Below are 14,207 nucleotides of genomic sequence, written 5' to 3' on the forward strand. Positions count from 1 at the left end.
TGGTTGAGAGAGACAATCAGACCCTCAACGCTAAATTGGCTAAATTAAGAGCAGACACGGGACTGACATGGCTTAAGTTGCTCCCTGTTGCCCTCTTCCAGCTGCAGTAGCTCGCTTTCAGTGCAGCCTGGTAGTTATGTCATGGCCAAAAATTGGACTCGGAAAGGGTCGGAGCCACGATGGGCCCTTCCAAGTTCTCCTTACCACCCCCACTGCAGTTAAAGTGGAGGGGCGGAGTGCTTGGGTCCACCTCCATAAAAAGGTCAGTCACTAACCTGCCTCCCTTCCCCAGCGCTGTTTTACAGGTGTGGAGCATGGTGGGGTGGCTACGCACCGCCTGTGTAATCTTCGGCCTCGCCTCGCTTGGAGTGACATCGGCGACGGAAATGGAAAAGGGAAATATCATCTACACCTGTAACCCCAACCAAAATACAAGGACATTTCACTTATGCAGAGGTGACGTCCCCATATACGAGGACATGGTAACGACTCATGGAAGGTCATCAGGTTAACGGACAATGCAGGACTCATGAAGCAATTGCACCGGTCCCGGCGATGGGAAGGGAACATTACATGGACATTGCCTTGTTTTTGGAGTACATGTAAATTTGATTTTGGATGTGTTAAGATTGGTGCCATAAAGGTAAAGTCAGGCCGTGAGGAGAGGGTAGGAAGAGGTTGTGAGAGAGAGAGGGGGACTAGAGAGAGGGCAGAGCGTGTGAGAAGGAGAGTACAACTAGAACGTAGATTATCAGGAGATATAATTAATTCATTTAGGACTCAGGGAAACCTGGGTAAAATGCAGGGTGCACTGGAACAGATAAGACGCCCCTAGAATCGTGGCTGTTAGGATCCACGAGGGTGCAGCGGATGATGGGAGGCTGCAACAGGAATTGGATATGTAGCGACAAATCTTCTTAGATGAGGGGCCGTAGCTACGGATTGGACAGGTAGGTTATCATGAAATGATAAAAGGAGGGAATGATGAATGTGATATAAAATAGTTAGTTCAAATATTAATTACAGTAATGTAGATGTGGGCCAGTCTAATAGTAGTGAGTTCACAAAGGACAAAGGAATTCAGAAAGCATGGCAAGGATGGGGAAAAGGATGCTGAATAACAAGAGGCTAAGGGTTAAGGAATATGAAGTGAGCCAATAAGGATGTATGGCCAGGTCAGGAGGGGTATAGGATGATCTATGGGAATCTTGTATGTGAATCTTGATGCCATTTGAATGTATTTGCAGAGATCTCTTTGTCTCCGACCTCACTTGGTTCCTAGGATTTCAGAAGACAGCTTGTGTGTTCTGAGGCTCATTGTGGAGCGAGTCAGCCTTGCAAGTTGTTTAAAAATAATACTATACCTACAAATCCATCTCGAGTTTTATTGAGGCCAGACTGACGGGTAAAGAATTCAATATTGCCAAGACGCGATGGGCCGAAAGGCCTTTTCTGTGCTATAGACTTCTATCACTTATACACTCCAACAGAGGATTGATGACATGAAACTTTAATTTTCATCGAATGCAAGCTATACCTGGCCTGGAAATGCCCAATTCTACTTTGAAAACTCAATATCATCATTATGTTGTTTTATTTCCCAGTGTTGCTGTCTCTTAACTCGATGTGTACACACATTCACTCCAAAGCAATTATAGATTATCCACTGAGTGATATCCGTGAACTCGCATATACATAGGCTTTCGGCCAGATGTGCATTTGAAGTGAACCGAAAATGTAGCAAGAGTACATGAAGATGTTTTACAAGTTCGGATTACATGTTTTGCTTATGTGGCTTGGGGATGATGGGCCGGTGGCACTTGGAGTGGGATGACGAAATGTGGCTTTGAACTTTAGTCATCCCATTAACCAGAACAAGCATACAACATGAAGTTATGAATTTAACTGGTCACCAGAAATATATTTTTTATTTATATTCTCGTTTTATCAATGGAGCACACACTTTTGTTTGTATCTTGGATGAGAAATAAAGTGTTTATACATAAGTTAGTGCAATTAGATTTGCAAACTTACTATCTAGTGGAATCAGACAGTTGATACTCTCTCCGTCTGTCATAGGACTCTTGGATGCCTGGATCAATCCATAAACATTTTATTGCCTCCACATAGGGGTTATCAAATGTTGTCACCTTTTCTACGTCAATATCCCGAATTAACTGTGCATGTGCCTGTGAACAAAAAAATTTTTTTATTTAGTTTTAAGGTTTTGCAAGGTCTCTTTCCCATTGTAAATATTTCAAAACATATGACCAAACATACACTACAAATGCCCCATCATTGCTCTTTTAAATTAGCCTTGCGTGGCGCGCCAGTCTTTGATCGTAAGGATGGGCTGAGGAACTGATGCTGAGCTCTCGTTGAGCTACGCATTAGAATGTGCATAGGGTTTTCAACCCTCCCAGAATGACTGAAATTCCTGAAATCAGAGATTCCTATCATGAGCATTACCTCGAGTAGACCAGGAGATTTGTAAATCTCCGGTTGCAGTGCTCCCATGTGGTACTGTAAATAACTACTGAGCTGGTATGTACTTGAGCAGAGCATCTCATGCTTAGATTTGCCTAGATTATTTAGATTTGCCTCTGCATCCTTCAGATCGAAAACTCTTTGCCCTGTAAGTTGCTAGAAGTGAAAGCAGATAATGACAGAACGAGTAGAACGGAGCATCTGAGATATTCCTTCATAAATTAGATTTAAGGATTGAAAAAATAAATAGCAGCTGCAAAGAAATATAGAAAAGTATGTGGGCAACAAAGTGGCAGATGGAGTATAATACTGCTGAAATTTGCGAGGTCATTCACTTGTGTACTTAGATTAAAAAGTAGAATTTTTTTCCAAGGCGTGAAACTCTTAAATGCTCATGTACAGAGAGACTTAGGTGTGCTTGTACAAAGAACATAGTTCACCTGTATTGTATGGGGATTGGAGTACAAGAATAACATAGTTTTGCTACAATTGTACAAGGCTTTGCTGAGGCCACACCTAGATTACAGCATGAAGATTTTATCTCCATAATTGAAATGAAAATGAAAATGAAAGGAATGAAAATCGCTTATTGTCACAAGTAGGCTTCAAATGAAGTTACTGTGAAAAACCCCTAGTCGCCACATTCCGGCGCCTGTTCGGGGAGGCTGGTACGGGAATTGAACCGTGCTGCTGGCCTGCCTTGCTCTGCTTTCAAAGCCAGCGATTTAGCCCCGTGATAAACAGCCCCAGTAGATAATAATAGTCTGTCTTGGAGGCAGGGCACCTAAGGTTCACAAGATTAGTTCCTCTATGATGAAAGGCTCAGTAAATTGGGCCTATGTTTTCCAAGGTTTAGAAAAATGTGAGGCCATCTCATTGAAATATGCAAGACTCCGAAGGGGCTCAACAGGGTAGACAATTAAGAGTAGTTTCCTCTGGTTAGGGAGTCTAGAACACAAGGACACAATGTCAGAATAAGAGATCAATTATTTAGGATTGAGATGAGAACAATTTCTTCACTTACATGGTTGTGAAACTTTGCAATTCTGCACCCAAGAGGGATTTGGATACTCCACTGTTGAGTATTTAAGGCTGGGAGAGAAAGTTTTGATACTCTCAGGGGATCGGGAATATGGGGAGTGAGCAGGAAAAAGTTGAGTTGAGACAGAAGATCAGACATGATCAGATTGAATCTACAGTGCAGAAGGAGGCCATTCGGTTCATCGAGTCCGCACCGAGCCTCAGAAGGAACACCCTAACCTTGGCCCACTCCCTCGTCCTATTCCCGTAACTCCACCTGACCTTTGAACACAAAGGGGCAATTTAGCATGGCCAAACCTGTACATCTTTGGACTGAATGGAGAAATTTTACGTAGTTAAAAGGGTATTGCATAATTAATTCCTGCATAAACTTTGTGTGGCAAGTTTAAAGGCCAATGAATGTGAATGAAACACAGGGTGGTTAAGGGTGAAATAATGTATTTGTGAAGCTAACAGCGGAGCTGTGCAAAGTTTCCAGCAACTCAGGCTATCTTTTCCTTGCCACAAGATGCTGGCCAATTTACATAATAATAATTCACACATCACTTTTTTGTTCCAGAAAATCCCATTCCATAAACGGAATACTTGGGGCATCAGGAGTCAGGACAAAATTGTACTACATTAATTTTAAACAAATTGGGCTTCCGGTGACGGCGGGCGGGAGGCAGCCGCACAATGGAGAGCTCCCGTTCGGGAACGGCATTTTCGGGGCTTTAAGCCTGGTCCCAGGGTCCACGGAGGCGGCAAAAGCAGGGAGAAGGCACAGAGGAGGAACAGTGAAGAAAAATGTCGAGGGTGAGCAAAAAAACGGCCGTAAAAAAAACAGCTGAATGTCTGTCGGGGAGTGGAAAGGTCACCACGGGGTCACCAAGGAAAATGGAGGCTGCAGCACCAGGAGAGGCCGCATTGCTTACGGCTGAAGAAATAACTACGGTGACGGCTGCGGAATTCGAAAGGCAGTTTACAAAATACATGGAGACAATGAGGAAGGAGATGAGTGAGGTTTTGTGCGTGTTGGTGGAGGAGGCGATTTCCCCAGTGACGACGGCGGTGGCGAGCGCAGTAGCAGAGGTGTGGGAGCAAGGGGAGGCACTGAAGGAAGTGGAGGAGACATTATTGCAGCACGGAGATCAACTTACCTCGATGGGGAAGGAGATGCGGAAGGTGATGGAGATTAACAAGGATCTGCGAGGAAATATGGAAGACCTGGAAAACAGATCCAGGCGACAGAATTTGAGGATTGTGGGGCTGCCCGAAGGAGTTGAAGTTCCGAGGCCGACTGAGTATTTTACCGCGATGCTGGTGAAACTATTGGGGGAGGGGGAGGGTCCCTCCCGATATGAGCTGGATCGGGCTCACCGGTCGTGGGGGCCTGCACCAAAGGCGAGTGAGCCGCCAAGGGTGGTGACTCTGTGCTTCCGGAGGTACAGTGCGAAGGAGAAAGTCCTGTGCTGGGCCAAGCAGAAGCGGGTGGTGCAGTGGGCTGGAGCTGGTATCCGTGTATACCAGGACTTTACAATGGAGCTGGTGAGGAGGCGGGCTGCCTTCAACCGGGTGAAGAGGGCATTGTACAGTGCGGCATTTTTTATCCAGCGAAGCTGAGGGTGACTTACAAGCTCAAGGACTTTTATTTTGGAACTGCGGAAGCAGCGGAGGAGTTTGCGAAGGCAGAAGGACTGTGGCAGAACTGAGAAATTGAGAAATGGCCATGTGCCGATGTAACCTCAGGACTGTATTTTCTTTTTTGTTTCACTGCGTGCGGGTGTATGGGCTAAAGGAGCCAATGTTGTATATATTTGGACAAGGGAAATGATGGGACTTTCACTCGAAATGAGGGTTCTTTGGGGTGTCGGTGGATATGCGGGGTTTGTGTGCTAAAAGGGGATTTTCGGGCTTTCCTAGGGCCGGGCAAGGGGGAAAGGGACCCGGGTGGGGGCCTCCACGCTGGCCGGTTTAAGCCGGCCAGTGAACGGGAGTGAGGTGGGGGGAGGGGCTGCGGCCATCGAAGCCTAGCAGAACAGGGTCCGAGTGGTCTAGCCGGGGTGGAAAGTTTTTTTTTGGGGGGGGGGGAAGGAACCGAGGTTGGGGGGAGGAGTTTTACAGGAGGCAGTGGACGGGAGGAGTTGGAGAGGGGGGGGGGCTGTTTACAACTCTTGGGTATCATGTACGGTACTCTTTCAGAGGTTGGATGGTGTTGAGTGTAGGGGGGGCGGGGGGAGTGGACTCTATAGGTTAATGGTGACCATGGGCAGTCCCGGACTCCTTTTTCTTTTTCTCCTTTGTTTTTTGTTTCCACCGTGGGAGGGTTTGTTTTATTGGATGCATATATTGACAGGGAGGCCGTTGTTTGGGGTGGTGGGAGGATGCGATCGTTGTTATTGTTAAGGGGATTGATTTTGTATTTGTTACCATTTACTGTCTGTGGGTGGGGTGTAAATTTTGAAGGACAATGTGAAAATGGAGAATAAAAAACAAAAAACAAAAACAATTTTAAACAAATTAATTTGTCAGTCTTTTCTAAGGAACTGGTCAATGGTTTCAGCTTAGTACCAGATTGGCTGGGGGTGAGGTGGAGACTGGGGAAAGGGGGTTTCACAGAGAGGTGGAGACTGGGGAATTGAGAGAAGTTGGAGACTTGGAAATAGGGGCTCAAATAAAGAAGGAAATGGCATGAAAGAATCAGGGGATTGGAGGTGGGGTTTCCTGAAAGATCAAGAACAGCAGCAGCAACTTGTTGAGTGGTCGAGGCTCTGAGGCAACCTGAAATGAAGTGAAACCTGGGGGTTTTACATTGGTATGCCTCCAGGAAACTAGGAAACAAACACAAAGGGTTTCATGGGAAGAACCAAAAGGAAAGGGAGGAGGGAGATTCTTGAACTGAAGGCTATTATATCATATGATCCGTCACTACTTGTGACTACTAAGGCAGTCTAAAAAGGGAAAGGAATAAATTTTGCAAAAAGAGGTACATAAAAGCACCTGGGAGAGGAGGGTTACTACTGGAAAGAGTGCCAGCACGGGGGTCTGAATGGCCTTCTCTTGTGCAGTCATTTCTATGAACGCTCTACTTCATCGAGTCCAAGCTCATGGAGTGGTATGGAAATGCTGGTGATAAACTCAATTTCAATTTCAGATTATGTCCCCTGTGAGAAGTGCTCCGATCAAAGTCCACTGCTTTTGCGCAATCTCCCTCTGTGGCTCAGGGCAGTCTGCCCCAGCTGGATTTGACATGTGAAGCACAAATACAAATCAGCTCTAAGGCACCCATTTCAAAATTATCACCTTCACACAAAAACATAGCCCAAAAGGGGGCAGAAAACGAGATGGGCCTACTAAAAGTGGCATCAACTTGGGATCCTGATCACACCTTATGGAAAGCAGGGAATTTCTGGCCATGGATTCAGAGTAAATATCATTGGATTACAGTCAGGATATTGGCATTATGCATATTTTTATGCATTAGGTGCAGACAAGGAGTTATTATATTTCTGTTATGAGGAGTACAACATGTTACCAATATTAGTATTAGTTATCAGTGCAATTGCAGGCAGTTACCATTTGTTACTTATGGGATTAAATATTTTCCAAAATCTGATTTCCCCTCAAAATCATTCCCCCAAATTTAGTTTCCTTTCTTCCCCCTCTCGAGATTAGGTCAGATTACACGATCAACCCTGTGGAAGTGCCTACAACCAGAGTTAGCAACCATAGAAGTATATCAAATGTAGCAGCGTGGCTTGTCCTTGGAATTTCCTTCATCGAGTTTCTTGCGTACCAATTGGGAACTAACTAGCCTGTTCTCATGGTCTCTCTCTGCATGTAAAGGCAAGATTAGAAGATGTAGTATTGTATACAGAATCATAGATGAAAGCATAGTCCCAATACACCACTGGCCAAATGACTAGATCAGCAATATTGAACACAATAAAAATATGCTACTTCCTTATCGAACAATTCACATCTACAAAATGGGCCTGCAAGTCAATTGATTTCTTTAAAAAAGTAGAGAAAACTCAAAGATCAACACTGACTCTTAAATGCCCTTTGAAATGGCCTAGCAAGCCACTCAAATGTATTCAACCGCTACAAAAACACAAAAAAGGAGTGAAACCGGATCGACCACCCGGCATTAAACCAGGCCCCGGAAATGACAACGGCAAACCCAGCCCTGCCGACCCTGCAAAGTCCTCCTTATTAACATCTGGAGGCTTGTGCCAAAGTTGAGAGAGCTGTCTCACAGACTAGTTAAGCAACAGGCTGACACAGAGTCATACTCAGAATCATACCGTACAATGTCCCAGACACCACTATCACCATTCTTGGGTATGTCCTGTCTCACCGGCAGGACAATCCCAGCAGGGGTGACGGCACAGTGGTATATATTGGAAGGGAGTTGCCCTGGGTCCTCAACATTGGCTCTGGACCCTATGAAATCTCATGGCTTCAGGTTAAACATGGGCAAGGAAACCTCCTGCTGATTGCCATGTACCGGGCACCATCAGCTGATAAAGCAGTGTTCCGCCTTATTGAACACCAAGCAGCAAATTCTCCTCAATATCCTTCCCTCCCCTTCCTAACACCAAAGAAACTATCTTAGTTAGAGAGGAAATAGAAGCAGGAATGATCATTCAGCCATTCGAGCCTGTTCCACATTTCAACATGTCAAAGCATAGAGCCGATTACAACTTAACAAAGCTTGGGGAATAGCCATTCTCTGGTTCTTTGCCTTTACCAATCAGAATTAACTGACCTGGTTTGAATTTTAAAAGATGCTGAACAGTTAACTGTTCCCCGATGAATTTGCAATGGCAATGCCTCTATCAATCAGAGTCCACTTATCAACCAATCACAACTCTCTTCTCATGCAATATAAATTGTTTTTCCCTTTGAGATTTGGTATTTTTGTGAATCAGTCTGGACGAGTGCAAGATAAAAAGCTCCGATAGCATGTTTCTATTTATAGGAATTTACAAGTCGTGTTTTCTCTGCCTGGGTCAGCAGGTATATTGCACCTGTGAGTTTTAAAATATTTTCACTGTCTGTCTGAACTGTTCTCTAGCTGCCAGGCAGGGGTTTCTGTAATGGGGGGCTTCCAGGCAGGGGTCTCTCTTATGGAGGTTTCAATTGGGCGTTTCTCTTTGGCGGTGGGGGGGTTGTTTGTGGTGGGGCCGAGGGAAAGGTTGGGTCACCCTCGTACTGTAGGGGGGCGGGACCCAGAAAATCCCATGATGGTGGTGGGGGATTGCGTTGCAGGGGGCAGCCGCCAGACCTCACTCTCAGGCCACCCTCTCAAAATGGTGGCCCGATAGTGGTATTCGCGACTGAATCCTTCGCAATACTGGCCATTCATAAATTTGCTTGGCAAGGGGTAATTAATTGCCTATGGATTTGTGCTCGCTCCATCGGGAGAAAGTAGTCTCCCAAATGATGAATTCTGGCCAATGTCTTGTGAATCGTCTACTTTATGGACTCTATTTCCATTTAAAGCTCTCTCTTTTTGAGTGTTGAACCACTTTTTCTACTGCAACATACTACCTGATAATGCCCCATCTTTTTACATCACTGGGAATGCAGACCTTTGGCTTCACAATTCCCATGCCGATGCGTTTTTCTGCTACATCAGCAACAGCTAGCCTGGCCTGCCGCCTCTATTTGCTTTTCCTGCCAGGGCCACTCAGCTCCTGCCTTTGTTGCAGCCTTGGTCCCAACATGGATAATAGAGTTGAAGTCAAGAGGTGAGGGGAGAGTGACTGTCCTTGACATCAAGGCAGCATTTGCCTTAGTGTGATATCAAGGAGCCCTAGCAAAACCAAAGTCAATGGGGATCCATGTGTCAACTCTCCACTAGTTGGAATCATACCTAGCACAAAGGAAGATGGTTGCAATTAATCATCTCAAGTCCCGGAACATCAATGCAGGGGTTCCTCAGGATAGTGACCTAGGCCCAATCATCTTCAACAGCTTCATCAAAGGCTTCTCTCCATTGGAAGGTCAGAAATGGGGATGTTTGCTGATAATCAGTGTTCAGATCGTTTAGCTGCTTCTAAGATGCAGAAGCAGTCCATGTTCATATACAGCAAGACCTGGATGACATTCAGGCTTGGGCTGATAAGTGGCAAGTAACATTCACGCCACACAAATACCGAACAATGCCCAATTCCAACAAGAGAATCTAACCATCTCCTCGATTCCCAGCTTGGGTCACTGTCTGTGCGGGGTCTGCACTGTGTGGATTTCCTCCGGGTGCTCCGGTTTCCTCCCACAAGTCCCGAAAGACATGGGCCAGGGCCAGGATTCTCCAATCCTGCAGCCAGGTTCTGACACCGGTGTGAAAAGTGGCGCAAGCCACTTCGGCGTCAACGGGCCTCACCTGGCAGCTATCCACCCCTTTCCCAGGGGGCTAATACAATGCCGGAGTGGTCTCCACAGCTCCGGTGCCTGAAAGGCGGCGCGCCACGGCCGGCGGGAGTTTGCGCATGCGCGCCATGGCCGGTGCAATTTCCAGTCTCCACGCCGGCCCCCGGGCAATATGGCAGAGCCCTACAGGGGCCCGGCGCGGAGGAACATAGGCACCCACGGAACCAGCCCACCCGCCGATCGGTAGGCCCCGATCGCGGGCCAGGCCACCGCGGAGGCCCACCTCCACCCTCCCCCACCAGGACGGTCCCCGCTGACAGAACTCAAGAGGTCCCGCCGGGTGGGAGCACACGTAACCCACGGCAGCGGACTCGGATAATCGCCAGGGGAGCTGCTCTCAATGGCCCCCAATTGTTAAGTAATTGGTTAAGAGACATTGCAATTAGTGGTCTCATTTATGTTAAGTATCCATTAATTGACACTGATATGTAAAGGGGCTTCAGGTGGCCTAGGTCAGGTGATGTATAGTTAGAGTTTTGTGCAAAGACTGTTGGAATGAAATAAATGTGTTTTTGTGAAAAAGGAACAGAACTTTAGACTCTTCATACCACAGCAACTAAAACGTCTAATAATTGGTAACAGAGGATGGTTGCTGTGTAAATGTGAAGGGTTAAAAGAAAGAACTTTTCCAGATTAAACCAAGGAGTGAGTGAGAAAAGAAAGAAAAAAGGGATATATGGCTGAACCGAGGATAAAGATGGCTGGATATGACTATCCTCCCTTATTTTCTGAAAGGGAATCGTACGACCAATGGAGAAGTGCAGTAGTTATGTGGACTAAGGTAACTGCTTTGGGGAAGAGAAAACAAGGTATGGCATTGGCTCTTTCTTTACCATATGGCAGTAAAATCCGAAACAAAGTGCTTTCTGAGCTGGAATTGGAAGAGTTAGACTCAGAAGGAGGTCTGGAGACTTCATTATATTATATGGATAAGATTTATAAGAAAGATGACTTGTTAAGTGCGTATGAAGCATGGTCGGATTTTGATACGTTCCGGAAAATGGAGGATATCTCCATGAAAGACTATATAATGGAATTTGGCAGACTATATAAAAGGCTGCAGAAACACAATCTGGAATTTCCACAGTCTGTGTTGGCCTTTAAATTACTTGACTGTGCTAGAGTGAGCAACATGGATAGGCTCCTGGTTTTGACAGGAGTTCAGTTTACGGATAAGGATACCTTATTCGAACAGATGACAAAAGCTTTACAAAAGTTTCTGGGGAAACATTCGATTCCGATGGCTCTGATGACCCAAATAGGTCAGCCTGCAATAAGGCAGAATATGGAAGCAGACCGTCGATGAAGAAAGCACACATGAAACTGGATATGGAACAGAATAAGGCAACAGTTTTTGGAAAGACGGTGGACTTACAATTTACACAGTCGGGACACTATTGTATCCCATTACTGACAAATAATATTTCAAGTACAGTTGTTAAGGATGTGTTAATGGCAGTTGAAAATGGGACTTTAGCTGATAAAAAGCTTGTTGTATTAAAACTGCATAGGCAATTTGCACATCCGTCTCCTCGGAGGCTGAAAAATGTATTAAAGGATGTAGGGGTAAGGGATGACGACAATACTAAACTGATAGAACAGGTTAGTGACCGCTGTGAAGTTTGTAGGAAGTACAGAAGGACACCAGCACGACCGATAGTAACCCTACCTTTGGCCAGGGATTTTAACGACATTGTGGCCATGGACCTTAAGATCTGGGATAAAGCAAATAATATATTTATTTTGCATTTTGTAGATTTAGCAACCAGATTTAGTCAATCAACGATTGTACGAAGTAAAGAAAAGAGAGTAATTCTGGATCAACTCGTGGAAAAATGGATAGGGACACAAATGGATACACCGGCAAAATTCCTTACGGACAATGAGGGAGAATTTGCTAATGATGAGTTTAGGGATATGTGTGAAAACATGAATATCAGAGTTATGAATACGGCTGCAGAAAGCCCATTTAGTAATGGTGTCTGTGAAATAAATCATGCTGTCATCGATGACATGCTTCGGAAAATTTTGGCAGATCAACCAAATTGCAGGCTAAATTCAGCTTTAGCATGGGCAGTACATGCAAAGAATTCATTGCAGATGGTTGGGGGCTATAGTGCTTATCAATTAGTGTTTGGTAGAAATCCTAAAATTCCATCCATTTTGGATGACCAGCCTCCAGCTTGGGAGGGGACTACAATTAGCTCTGGTTTTGCTGAACATTTAAATGCATTACATAGCAGTAGAAAAGCTTTTTTGGAAGCAGAAGTCTCTGAAAGAATTTGCAGAGCTTTAAGACATAACGTACGGCCATCAGATGCCGTTTTTCAGCAAGGAGGCATGGTATACTATAAGAGAGACAATTCTAATGAATGGAAAGGCCCAGGGAAGATCATAGGCACAGGTGGCAAAACAATTATTTTGCAACATGGTAATCAAACTGTTAGGGTACATTCATCAAGGATAATGGGTACAGATTACAAATTTTCAAATTAAAACAGAGCAGACAGACATGACGAGGAACCAGAGTCATCTGTACGCATGTGTTACAGAACTATGAGGATCAAGTGACTGATATAGACAGGGTTTCTGTGGAGGAACACGACACGTCTGATGAATTAGAACAGGCCATTTTTCCGAAAGGGCAACTGCCAAAAGTTGGTACAAAAGTGACATACTTGCCTGAAGGATCTAGTCAATGGAAGGATGCAACTGTTATTAGTAGAGCAAGGAAGGCCACTGGAAAGTATAAACATTGGTTGAATGTACAGCATTCAGGAGAAGGAGTCAAGACAATGGATTGGGAAAACGAAGTTCAAAAATGGAGGGCACAGAAACGCAGTGCCAGTTCAGACAGTACATCGGATAGTGAACAGGTTCGCAGGAAAAGGTCGAGAACTATTGAAAGGACATCCCACAGCAGAAGGGAAAGATCAAGCAGTAGCAGTACAGAACAAGATACCAGGCAGGAGAGGGGACGTAGTTTATCAAGATCTCGGAACATGAGTAAGACTACGAATACTAATAGGATTGGAAGCCCACATGCACGTGAGATTTTGGTGGCTTCAAATAAATTAGATGAAAAAGTTATCAAAGAAGCTAAACAGCAATCACTTCCGGGTGCGGCAATGACCAGCTGAGTTGCACGTTTCGGCAGCTCCCGGTGAAACGGACTTTTGGGCTCTTGATAGGAGCCCCAACGGCAATTTTGACGGCTAAAACCACTGTGCGGTAAACCAGAAGGGAATCCCCCCTGGATACGGATGGAAAAAGGAGGGAAAGTGGCCGGATTGCAGTGGATCCTTTAGAACAGCGGCAAGGAAGGCAAGCAAAAACCAAGATGGCGTCGGAAGGTGGCAGTTTAACATGGGGCCCTGAACAACAAGAGTTCTTGAAATGCTGTGTGGAAGAGCTCAAAAAGGAAATGAAGAAAGAGCTGTTGGCCCCGATACTACAGGCGATCGAAGGGCTAAAGGAGGAACAAAAGACCCAGGAGCGGGAGCTTCGGGTCGTGAAGGCAAAGGCAGCCGAGAATGAGTACGACATACAGGGCCTGGTGGTGAAGACGGAGACCCATGAGGCACATCAGAAACAATGTGTGGAAAGGTTGGAGGCACTGGAGAACAACGCAAGGAGGAACAACCTGAGGATTCTTGGTCTTCCTGAAGGTGCGGAGGGAGCGGACGTCGGGGCATATGTGAGCACGATGCTGCACTCGTTAATGGGAGCGGAGGCCCCGGCGGGTCCGTTGGAGGTGGAGGGAGCATACCGAGTGATGGCGCGAGGACCGAGAGCAGGAGAAATTCCCAGAGCCATAGTGGTGAGATTCCTCCGTTTTAGGGATCGAGAAATGGTCCTTAGATGGGCAAAGAAAACTCGGAGCAGTAAATGGGAGAACGCGGCGATCCGCGTTTATCAAGACTGGAGTGCGGAGGTGGCGAGAAGGAGGGCGAGCTTCAATCGGGCCAAGGCGGTGCTTCATAAAAAGATGATAAAATTTGAAATGCTGCAACCGGCAAGACTGTGGGTCACATATCGAGGGAGGCACCACTACTTTGAGACGGCGAATGAAGCGTGGACTTTTATTGTGGAAGAAAAACTGAAATGAGCGGGTTATTAAAAAGAACATTTGAACAAAGTGGTGGGGCGAATGTGGGGGGCGAAGAGGGGGATTAAAAAGGGTGGGAAAGAGGAGTTTTATGTACTAATCCTGCGATGTGGTAACTTTTCTCTCTTCCACAGGTGGTGATGGGGGGAGGAGG

The 14,207-nt window shown here is 45.7% G+C and overlaps 1 protein-coding gene across 2 annotated transcripts in view; it reads right to left on the bottom strand.

Annotated features, from left to right (window-relative positions):
* The window catches only part of LOC140429527 (guanine nucleotide-binding protein G(q) subunit alpha-like), a 374,644-nt gene that overhangs the window by 113,548 nt on the left and 246,889 nt on the right, over positions 1-14,207 (bottom strand). For both annotated transcript variants that reach the window (XM_072516637.1, XM_072516638.1), the window contains exon 3: positions 2,035-2,189. In XM_072516637.1, coding sequence (XP_072372738.1) covers positions 2,035-2,189 — 155 coding nt within the window. The remainder of the gene's footprint in view (positions 1-2,034; positions 2,190-14,207) is intronic.

Source organism: Scyliorhinus torazame, chromosome 9 (assembly GCF_047496885.1).
Source record: "Scyliorhinus torazame isolate Kashiwa2021f chromosome 9, sScyTor2.1, whole genome shotgun sequence".
Lineage (NCBI taxonomy): Eukaryota > Metazoa > Chordata > Chondrichthyes > Carcharhiniformes > Scyliorhinidae > Scyliorhinus > Scyliorhinus torazame.